Source organism: Schistocerca americana, chromosome 10 (genome assembly GCF_021461395.2).
Source record: "Schistocerca americana isolate TAMUIC-IGC-003095 chromosome 10, iqSchAmer2.1, whole genome shotgun sequence".
NCBI lineage: Eukaryota > Metazoa > Arthropoda > Insecta > Orthoptera > Acrididae > Schistocerca > Schistocerca americana.
Genome location: NC_060128.1, coordinates 104424558 through 104437014, shown reverse-complemented (window position 1 = coordinate 104437014; position 12457 = coordinate 104424558). Strand labels below are relative to the sequence as shown.

At 39.3% G+C, this 12457-nt stretch overlaps 1 protein-coding gene across 1 annotated transcript in view; it reads left to right on the top strand.

Moving 5' to 3' along the window:
- Positions 1–519: 519 nt before the first annotated feature.
- LOC124552594 (translation initiation factor eIF-2B subunit alpha) overlaps positions 520–12457 on the top strand; it is a 49274-nt gene continuing 37336 nt past the window's right edge. The window contains exons 1-4 of the mRNA XM_047126919.1: positions 520–675; positions 893–994; positions 1095–1234; positions 5577–5693. Coding sequence (XP_046982875.1) covers positions 663–675; positions 893–994; positions 1095–1234; positions 5577–5693 — 372 coding nt within the window. The 5' untranslated portion in view covers positions 520–662. The remainder of the gene's footprint in view (positions 676–892; positions 995–1094; positions 1235–5576; positions 5694–12457) is intronic.

Here is a 12457-nt window from a genome sequence, read left to right as displayed (position 1 = left end):
TTGAAAAATCGTATATCATTTTGAGATAATCTTTAAATGAATAAAGATAGATAGGCAGATAAATAATGTGAATAGGCGACCCGTTCGAGTTTACAGAAAACATTAATTTGTGGTTGCACGTACTGTTGCATCAATTCTACAGCTCTTCGCAGCTCATCGTCGTTCCCTGAGTTTGCTTATGATCGCTTGATTATTATTATTATTAACGACACAAGTAAGAGAATATCCGGAATAGAAAACGTCTTTCGGCGAACACTTTCAAATTTTGCGCGACATATCGTATTGACAACAACTGTTCGACAAACGATATCGAAATCTCTACAAAGACCTCCTTTAATAAATTTAGTATGCGAACAATTACGGGTAACACAGCCCCTTGAACGAGTCACGATAATATTCAAAACAAGGAAAAATAGTTTGAAATCGTAACGTATATATTTTCAGCCAAGTTGAAAGTAAAACAGTTTAGCTTTCGATATAATCAGTCACACCAACAGTGTTACCAACACTCATAACCTTGCCATGTGTGTACTGTGGATACTGTGATTGTCATGTGGACTCTGAATGTAAACATACTGTTGTGGTTTTGTGTGTGTGCTGTGTAAAACACATATTTACGAAGAAGCAAGTAAGAAATAACCCTCGTTTGAAACCAATTAGCGATGGATAAGAAGGGTAAGTAAATATTGGAAGCTGGAAAAATTAGAACTACAGAGAAAATAAAATTATAAATAGCGTTATATATTTTCGGTGGGTATGCTAGTTAGCTTTTGACATATACATTCTAGCTTGCGAAATGCTGACAGATGCATCCTACACTGAATGGTTATATGCCAACTGTGGCCAAAACTTTGTGCATGATGAAATTTATTTCAAAAACTTTGGTTTCCAGAGATACAAGATTATTTTATCGGAATATTGGAGGAAGAAGAAGATGTTTCAGCTGGAATTGCCGCAATAAGGACCTTACTTACCGTTCTGGAGCGAGACAAATGTAAGTTTTGTTTTGACGGAAAAGAAATACTATCTCCTTTTGGTGGTTGAACGTCGTGAGTAAAGTATCATAACGCAACACTTTTGTATACATTTTCCAGCAGAGACAGTACAAGAGTTGGATTCAAACCTTCGCGCAGCCGGAGATGCAATGCGAAAGACAGATCATCCAGGTGCAGCTGTCAGATCTGGATGCGAGCTGTTTCTGCGTTTCATTACCCTCGCAAAACTTGATACAGAGGTATGTTGCAAATGAATCCTGCCTGAGAATGATTCCTTTAATGTTTTTACGCCAGGGACTTTTGAGTCATTTGACAATCTCATTCCATTTTTGTGTGTTGCCTCACTCCCTTCCTTCCTAAATTCGTACTTCAAATAATAGATGTATGTAACACCTATAATAATTCCACTTCCTTGTCATTTGTAATGCCTGGTTGATCTAGTAATGGACTAATCCTAAATTGTATAATGTAAGTTCAGATTAGGTTAGATTCACTTTTCGTTCAATAGAGCCAAAAAATGAGATGATATTCGTGGGTGTGGAACATGTCAGAAAGTATAACATAAAAATATAATACATTTGAAAATAATATGAATTACCCTGATCTTTTCTCAGGAGATTGTCAAAATAGGTGAATACAGTGCGGTAAACTGGAACAGTTAATATTTGTAGAATTAACATGCTGTCAGAATGAAACATTGTTATGCACTATTAATAAATGTATCATACACAAAATGCCTAATCTTGACTGTTCTACCAAGTGCTGTCAAAACTGAAATCTAACAGACATTTTTACTTAATCTGGTTTAACAATCTCTGTTACGATATTCATCTATAGAGTAGAAGGAGTTGCCTATCAAAAAGTCTCTCAAACTCTGTTTAATCCATGCTTTATCAGAAACCAAGTTTTTAATGGTTGCTGGCAATTTATTGAAAATGTGTGTTCCTGAATATTGGACCCCTTTTTGGACCAAGATAAGTGATTTTAGGTCCTTATGTAGATTGTTCTTATCCCTACTATTGATACTATGTATTGAGCTATTGGTTGGAAATAGAGATATATTACTTGCAACAAATTTCATTAACGAGTGAATATACTGAGAAGCAGTGGTTAGAATACAAAGTTCCTTGAACAGGTTTCTACATGATGTTCTTGAATTTACACCACAAATGATTCTTGTCGCATACTTTTGCACACTAAAATCTTCTGCTCAGTTTGATGAGTTACCCCTGAATTTGATGCCACAAGACATAATAGAATGAAAGTAAGCAAAGTATGCAAGTTTTTTATCTTTGTATCTCCTACATCTGACATCATTCTTACTGCAAATACAGACTTGTTTAGGCGCTTAAGCAATTCTTTGGTATGCCCTTCCCAAATAAATTTATTATCGAGTTGTAATCCCAGAAATTTATGCATGCTGGAAGGAAATCTCTTACATGTTCAGAACTACATACAGTGGGTCTTCTCAAAGTTTAATGACAGTGATTAGCTTTAAACCATTTATAAATGTCGGTGAAAATTTGATTAGCAGCTATTTCTAAATCTATACTTGACTTGCTACTTATTGTTCATTCAACCTATTCCATGTTCTAGTAAGGTTCTCATCTACTTTATTTTTAATGTTGTTTAGTTTCATGTAGCCATACTATAAATGTTCTTTGTGTTCTGTTTTCATTTTGGTCTTTGTGTTATTCAAAGTTCGCTGTTGTGTGTGTTTCTTGTCAGGATACTAGTGTACTTCAGCTACACAACTTTCTAAATAATTTACTTTTAGCCCAGTTCACCTTTTTACATAAGCTTATTTACTGCAGAAGCCTTTTTTTATGATGATCTTAATAAGTCTCCTTTTCTTTGGCACCTCGACCAGTATTGCTTATTGGAAACAAAATTCTATCTTGTTTCCTCAGTTTTTATACATTTGTGAGGTAGCACTCAACTGCAAGGTTCTCAATGGCCAAGGTTTGGAATGTAACATTTTTTCTTGATACATTGTATGTCTTTTTTTTTTTGTTGCAGTTAGACTGAATTCTTTGTTCAGCTGCCTACTTCTCACATTGATCAGTTCATCTCAAGTTACTTATTCCCCGTCAACAATGATTCTTAACACTGGTGTCTTTCCTTTTGTGTTAAAGCTTTTTGTACCCTTGTTATTTTAGGTTGAGCGTTGTTATGTATTTTGGAGTAATTTTTATTCAAAATTTTACAACTAATGACCACCTTCATATTGGAGTAATATGCAGATTTAGACAAAATTTATTCCTCCAAAAGACTGAAGAGTTGAGATGTGTCTATGTTAAGCATAAAGTCATCATAAGGACGTATGAAAATAAGTTTCACAAATACCCAGTCACATGTCACATGTTGATGAGGTTTCAAAGTGGTGCAACGATTTGTTGCTGGAGGTTCAATCAACAGTAAAGCAGGTGGCAACCTGTGGTAAATTGTACGATACTGGGAAAATGCAATCTGTGTATAACAGTTCTGGAACTCACTCTAGGATGTTGCTGGAATTACTGGAGACTGGGTTAGCACCTGTCTGCTATGACTAGTGACATCACCATGCCAATAATTCCTATTTCTGTGGATCCAGTATGGCAACCAAAACATGTCAGAACCCACACAAAAATCCAAATACTACACAAACCAATACGCTGACTAAACTCAGTGAGATTAGCGGGATGACGACAGGGAAAAGGGGGTTTTGGGCAGGGAAAAACTAAACATTCAATAATAAAAACACCACCACCATTCAAAATGCAGCACAAACATTCAACGTGGGAAAAATATATTTGAAAACAAAGATGATGTGACTTACCATACGAAAGCGCTGGCAGGTCGATAGAAACACAAACAGACACATACATACACACAAAATTCAAGCTTTCGCAACAAACTGTTGCCTCATCAGGAAAGAGGGAAGGAGAGGGAAAGACGAAAGGAAGTGGGTTTTAAGGGAGAGGGTAAGGAGTCATTCCAATCCCGGGAGCGGAAAGACTTACCTTAGGGGGAAAAAAAGGACGGGTACACACTCGCGCACACACACACACACATATCCATCCACACATATACAGACACAAGCAGACATATTTAAAGATCTATGTCTGCTTGTGTCTGTATATGTGTGGATGGATATGTGTGTGTGTGTGTGTGTGTGTGTGTGTGTGCGCGCGCGCGAGTGTATACCCGTCCTTTTTTCTCCCTAAGGTAAGTCTTTCCGCTCCCGGGATTGGAATGACTCCTTACCCTCTCCCTTAAAACCCACTTCCTTTCGTCTTTCCCTCTCCTTCCCTCTTTCCTGATGAGGCAACAGTTTGTTGTGAAAGCTTGAATTTTGTGTGTATGTATGTGTCTGTTTGAAAAGTGATGGAATTTTCTCGTTTGGTAAGTTACAGCATCTTTGTTTATATATTAGACTTGAAACTGATAAAAAATAAAACCTGTCAAAACCCTACAAAACACACCATAATGTTACGGTTTCCCAATCTCCAATTCACTCAGCTCAAAAGTGTTGGGAAGTGAACATGACAAATGATGAGTCTGATAGGACAAGATGGCAGAACTCGTGAGAAAGTATTTTCAATAAGCATTGTAAGTGAATCAATGTTTTTTAATTAAATCATGGAAGAAGGTAGGTGGATCAATGCTTATTAATATATTGAGCATGTGAGTATTATTAATAAGCATTGATCAACCTACCATCTCCCATGATTTAATTAAAAACATTGATCCACTTAATCAGTGGTTACACAGGCATCTAAGAGTATGGTTTAAATTCTACGACATATTTTGTTTTATATGACAAAATTCTGCATAATTAATTGTGATACCACGTAATTTCATGCATTCCACATCATGATGACTGGAGCACACTAAATGACACAATAAAATACCTCACAAATACATCAGCATCACACAATTAAATTGTTAGAGCACGCCACTTCTTCATGTACCATATTCTCGGCAACAACATTTCACTTTCACTCCAAAACAAGCACACCGCAGCTCGATAACATCAGACAACACATTGTGGTACAGCACAACTACATCACAGGTCGGGTGGTGTCCTGCAACTAAGGATACACATATTGCTGGAGTCTGCATACCAAGTAGGACTACAGGGGATATTGAGCTATGCAAGAAAAGTCACCTGTTTTTTTTGACTCGTGGAAAAGATTTATGGAAATCCTACAATGTAAGCACTGGCGGCCACTTAAAGATGGATGCCAACAATTCTAGAAAGCCTACTTACAAAATTTCATCAAGTAGTGTCACATGAGGAATCTAAAAATATTGCTGCTATAGGGATTGTGAAGACAAGACTTGACTAATTTCTGGGTCACAGAGTCATTCAAGCAGTTATTCCCACTCTTCGTACCCTAATGGTGTGGTAAGAAGTTCTATTAGGAAGCATTTTCTGCTAGAATTTTTCAAAAAGTAAAAAATTTAGTCGCTTTGCACCATACTTATGAATTTACATGTGTGCTAAGTTTGTTTTATATGTCTGTTCTATGTACAGCACGTTTAAAAGGATCTATTTCAGAGACTCTGTTACTAATGAGCAAATGTTATAAATTACAGACATTTGCCGAGTGTAAGGCAATTATGCTGCATCGAGGGAAGTTGTTTCTCAAGAAACTAATGGAGGCAAGAGGCAAGGTTGCCAAGCTGGCCTCTAATTTCATAATAGATGGCTCGGTGAGTAGATTCATCCCGAGTTCCGTGTGTAGAAAGCTTCAAAGTGTGTTAATTTGCATTGAAATGTGTGCACATGAGTTTGCACTCCGTATTCCTGGCAAGACTGGAAATATTTTCTGTTTCTGTACTGTACACTAGCATAGTGACCACTGCTTTGTTCGCATAGTCTGTATGGACTGCATGGATATTTTTTTTTTCCTTAATTGAATTTTTATGGTATTCAAAAACTTCAGCACTTTCTAAACTTTTCAGGCTAATTAAGACCACAGAAGCATGGTATTTTTTGAATGTACTTCTGACCAAAAAGAGATTCTGGCAGCTGGTGCCAGAGGTTTTTGTTTATCACATCTTTTGTGTTTTTGTGGTGATAGTGGCACAGTGACTTTCATACTCTAACATGTATTTCTTTATATCTAACTGAGAAGTGTAATACTGATTTCCATAATTTAGCTTTAAAAATTTTTTAATATACCAAAATATTTTCTAACAGTTTTAATCCCCTACATCATCCACATAGGGGTTGACTATTCAAAAAGAATGAAACATGTGTATTTTTACTTCTAATTGAGAGGCGAAATACAATTTTTTATAGATTTAGCTTTCAAATGCTTTCATAATGAAATAGTTTCATAAAACCTTTCCTCTTCTATATCACTCCCTTCAGGGATTGAATATCCAACAACACTGAAAAACATATTTTTTAATTTCTATGTGATTTCTAAATAATGTGATTTTCCTTGAGAAAATAAAAAAATAATAATAAATATTACACGACGGCAATAAAGAAACTTATTGGGTCATGGCAAATGACCCATCCCAAGTCATCCAAATACTCACCAATGATTCACCAACAACACTGACAGAGGGGGGAACCATGGGAATGGGGGGAGCTGTGCTCCCATCTTTGATTATATATTTCTTACGTCTTTCCCTCTCCTTCACTCTTTCCTGATGAGGCAACAGTTTGTTGCGAAAGCTTGAATTTTGTGTGTATGTATGTGTCTGTTTGTGTTTGTATCGACCTGCCAGCGCTTTCGTATGGTAAGTCACATCATCTTTGTTTAACAAAGATGAGGTGACTTACCGAACAAAAGCGCTGGCAGGTCGATAGACACACAAGCAAACACAAACATACACACAAAATTCTAGCTTTCGCAACCAACGGTTGCCTCATCAGGAAAGAGGGAAGGAGAAGGAAAGATGAAAGGATGTGGGTTTTAAGGGAGAGGGTAAGGAGTCATTCCAATCCCGGGAGCGGAAAGACTTACCTTAGTGGGAAAAAAGGACAGGTATACACTTGCACACACACACATATCCATCCACACATATACAGACACAAGCAGACATATTTAAAGACAAAGAGTTTGGGCAGAGATGTCAGTCGAGGCGGAACTGTAGAGGCAAAGAAGTTGTTGAAAGACAGGTCAGGTATGAGTGGCGGCAACTTGAAATTAGCGGAGATTGAGGCCTGGCGGATAACGAGAAGAGAGGATATACTGAAGGGCAAGTTCCCATCTCCGGAGTTCGGATAGGTTGGTGTTGGTGGGAAGTATCCAGATAACCCGGACGGTGTAACACTGTGCCAAGATGTGCTGGCTGTGCACCAAGGCATGTTTAGCCACAGGGTGATCCTCATTACCAACAAACACTGTCTGCCTGTGTCCATTCATGCGAATGGACAGTTTGTTGCTGGTCATTCCCACATAGGATGCATCACAGTGTAGGCAGGTCAGTTGGTAAATCACGTGGGTGCTTTCACACGTGGCTCTGGCTTTGATCGTGTACACCTTCCGGGTTACAGGACTGGAGTAGGTGGTGGTGGGAGGGTGCATGGGACAGGGTTTGCACCGGGGTCGGTTACAAGGATCGGAGCCAGAGGGTAGGGAAGGTGGTTTGGGGATTTCATAGGGATGAACTAACAGGTTACGAAGGTTAGGTGGACGGCGGAAAGACACTCTTGGCGGAGTGGGGAGGATTTCATGAAGGATGGATCTCATTTCAGGGCAGCATTTGAGGAAGTCGTATCCCTGCTGGAGAGCCACATTCAGAGTCTGGTCCAGTCCCGGAAAGTATCCTGTCACAAGTGGGGCACTTTTGTGGTTCTTCTGTGGGGGATTCTGGGTTTGAGGGGATGAGGAAGTGGCTCTGGTTATTTGCTTCTGTACCAGGTCGGGAGGGTAGTTGCGGGATGCGAAAGCTGTTGTCAGGTTGTTGGTGTAATGATTCAGGGATTCCGGACTGGAGCAGATTCGTTTGCCACGAAGACCTAGGCTGTAGGGAAGGGACCATTTGATGTGGAATGGGTGGCAGCTGTCATAATGGAGGTACTGTTGCTTGTTGGTGGGTTTGATGTGGACGGACGTGTGAAGTTGGCCATTGGACAGGTGGAGGTCAACGTCAAGGAAAGTGGCATGGGATTTGGAGTAGGACCAGGTGAATCTGATGGAACCAAAGGAGTTGAGGTTGGAGAGGAAATTCTGGAGTTCTTCTTCACTGTGAGTCCAGATCATGAAGATGAAGATGTCATCAATAAATCTGTACCAAACTTTGGGTTGGCAGACCTGGGTAACCAAGAAGGCTTCCTCTAAGCGACCCATGAATAGGTTGGCGTACGAGGGGGCCATCCTGGTACCCATGGCTGTTCCCTTTAATTGTTGGTATGTCTGGCCTTCAAAAGTGAATAAGTTGTGGGTCAGGATGAAGCTGGCTAAGGTAATGAGGAAAGAGGTTTTAGGTAGGGTGGCAGGTGATCGGCGTGAAAGGAAATTCTCCATCGCAGCGAGGCCCTGGACGTGCGGAATATTTGTGTATAAGGAAGTGGCATCAATGGTTACAAGGATGGTTTCCGGGGGTAACAGATTGGGTAAGGATTCCAGGCGTTCAAGGAAGTGGTTGGTGTCTTTGATGAAGGATGGGAAACTGCATGTAATGGGTTGAAGGTGTTGATCTACGTAGGCAGAGATACGTTCTGTGGGGGCTTGGTAACCAGCTACAATGGGGCGGCCGGGGTGATTGGGTTTGTGGATTTTAGGAAGAAGGTAGAAGGTAGGGGTGCGGGGTGTCGGTGGGGTCAGGAGGTTGGTGGAGTCAGGTGAAAGGTTTTGTAGGGGGCCTAAGCTTCTGAGGATTCCTTGAAGCTCCGCCTGGACATCGGGAATGGGGTTACCTTGGCAAACTTTGTATGTGGTGTTGTCTGAAAGCTGACACAGTCCCTCAGCCACATACTCCCGACGATCAAGTACCTCGGTTGTGGAACCCTTGTCCGCCGGAAGAATGACGAAGAAGGAGAAGGTCAGCCTTCAGATCACGGATAGCCTGGGCTTCAGCAGTGGTGATGTTGGGTGTAGGATTAAGGTTTTTTAAGAAGGATTGAGACGCAATGCTGGAAGTCAGAAATTCAAGCTTTCGCAACAAACTGTTGCCTCATGAGGAAAGAAGGAAGGAGAGGGAAAGACGAAAGGATGTGGGTTTTAAGGGAGAGGGTAAGGAGTCATTCCAATCCCGGGAGCGGAAAGACTTACCTTAGGGGGAAAAAGGACGGGTATACACTCGCGCACACACACACACACATATCCATCCACACATATACAGACACAAGCAGACATATTTAAAGACCTGTGTCTGTATATGTGTGTGTGTGCGCGAGTGTATACCCGTCCTTTTTTCCCCCTAATATATATATATATATATATATAGAGGGAAACATTCCACGTAGGAAAAATATATCTAAAAACAAAGATGTTGTGACTTACCAAATGAAAGTGCTGGCAGGTCGACAGACGCACAAACAAACACAAACATACACACAAAATTCAAGCTTTCGCAACAAACCGTTGCCTCATCAGGAAAGAAGGATGGAGAGGGAAAGACGAAAGGATGTGGGTTTTAAGGGAGAGGGTAAGGAGTCATTCCAATCCCGAGAGCGGAAAGACTTACCTTAGGGGGAAAAAAGGACGGGTATACACTCGCACACACACACACATATCCATCCACACAGATACAGACACAAGCAGACATATTTATATAAATATGACACACACTCACAATCATGCACTCACACTAACACAAACGCAGATCACACACATGACTGGAATCTCAGGCAACTGGTGTGGCTTCAGTTGCCAGAGACTGCAGTTGTGTGTGTGTGTGTGTGTGTGTGTGTGTGTGTGTGTGTGTGTGTGGGCGGGCAGGCACTTGTCATCTATTTTTGATGAAGGCATTACTGGCTAAAAGCTTTATTTGTGAGAGTCTTTTTGTTGTGCCTCTCTGCGACTCAGCATCTCTGCTATATGGTGAGTAGCAACTTTCCTTTTCATAATATAGTTACTTTCTGAAACATATACACCATTGAATATAATCCAACAGCCTGCAAAGTATGGACAAAAAATTAGAAATGGAATGAAACAATGTGGGAATGTAAACACTTTCAAGTTCCATTACATGTACCTCATTGTTTCAAAAAATATCACAATTTGAAAATTGTGTGAGGTGAGTAGCAACTTTCCTTTTCATAATATTGATAATGATCCTCATGTTTTATAAATTTGTGACAGCACATTGGGTATTAATGCTTCTGCTATTTGAAGTAATTCTGTTTCTTTTTCATATTGTTTTTGTTGTACAGAGTATATTAATCATAAAGTACCATATCAAATGTTTAAAAAAAGATATTTCAGTGCCCTTTCAAGTATTGCCTCATAATACTCAACCTGCTAATCTCTGATCTTGGCAGCCAGCAACAATCATTCCCACGTTGTAATGAATAGTACATTTTAGTGCGAAAGTAGGGTTATGTTGACTTTCGTTTTGTTCAGTCATTTCTACATTTTTGTACCAGCCTGTTTATCCTTTCACTTCAACAGTAATGTGCCAATGCAGCTTCTCATTATGAGTTCCAACTTTTTTTAATTTTAGTTTAACAGAATCTCCTGGCATATATTTCCTATTAAAACTATTGGACCAACAACATTTGTTCCATTTTCAGCTAAAGTTACAAACAGTTTCACCAAAGAGTACCAACTATCCAAATAGAAAGTGTGCCTTTTATCTGGTATTGAAATCACAACAGTTTCAGGTTCATTGTACTCAAGTTCTGCTTTAACATTTCGTGAATATATTTTACAATTATGGGAATAGGCTGATGGTGAATCGCACAGTTTATAACATTTTATTCCAAATCTCGCCTTCTTCAAAGGACTAAATTTTTTGAGACCTGCGTTTTTTTAAATTTCATCAGTGATTCATCAGTTGCTGTGTTTTCTCCCATAACATGTACTTCTTTGAATTTTTTATCAAAATAGTTTAGCAGAGGCATGGCTTTACATAATTTATCATTTATGTAAGTCGAATTGTTATTTGCAAAATGAAAAAAAAACTTGTAATTTGCAAAAATCTTTACAGTGACATAATGTTCTTGAATGTTGGTGTTTCTACGATGGATCTTTTATACTAGTAAATCTGAATTTTTGTTCTTTTTTTACCTGAGCTATTGTTATCTATAAAACAAAGTATATGTTACATTCACTACAATTGACAGGGATCCATGTCTTATTTTCTTTCTTGTATTTTCATTGATCATTGTTTGTTCTATGTACCGATTTGTTTCCGTGACAATATTATCAAAACATTGTCAGACATTATATAAAAGAGTCAGACACTCTTGTACTTCAACCTGACTGTTCTCCAATTGGCACTCTTATGCCAGGAGCCTGTGTATATTCAGAGATTTTTGTCTTGATATTTTCTTCTTTCCAAATGCAATACTTCAACGATGAGGACCAATACAGTCTTCATTATTGGTGTCATTTTTGGTGATTAGTATTTTGGACATTTTTATGCAGCCCACTGCCATCACTGTTATTATTGGTGGGATCTACTGAATCACTGTCCACAATAACAATGCACTTATGACTAGTGTCATCAATATTAGATAATCTTTTTATAGACATTACAGGTATGTGGGTTGTTTAATTATTTTAGGGAATTATAATGAACACGAGTGAGTGCAACAAAGGAGTTCATGTAATTGACTATTAAGAATTGTTTAACTATGATCCAATTCATGTTGTTGATGTTGTTTGTGCCATATGATGCGCCAGGCTTGTCTTTTTTATGTGTGGTCTGCGTTGAATCCCACAGGGCAGCTGCATGCTTATCGTTTATGGCCCAACTTCCTTATTGCAAGTCTCACTTGTGGTTGTGGGCCAAGTTGAAGAAAAAGAAATCAAGCCTTGACCTTGACACTTGGTGATGATTTAGACTTCCTCTGCATGTTCACCCTTCAATGCAACACATTTTTCTTAATTACGGTTGACTCGGTGGACACCTCTGTAACAGATGTCTACATTTTGGTAGATCTGGAAATTTTCCACCTTGAAAATCAACTTGTTGTTACTGAGAAAAATATGTGCCATGCAATGCTCTGCCCAGCCAGTGGAACAGGAAGAAGTTATTGGCTGCCATGACAGAAGAATATGGGAGTGTGAAAGCATTTGCTGTGACAGTGTGCCATGCAGAATGAGCTGGAGTGTCACAGTGGACCAGAAGCAGCCCCTAGCTGCCTATGATGCTTGATCTTGATAGCCTCCTGCAAATTCAACATGAGTTGGTGCCATGCTCTGATGATGGTTTGCCCCTTACGAGCATGATCTGTTAGCACCACACTGTTTCAAGTCTGTGAAACTCTGGAGATCACCTCTGTTAATGACAGTCCGATCTCCACCTTTTTTGTTGATGGCAGATCTGCATGTTTCCTCTGCTTGTTT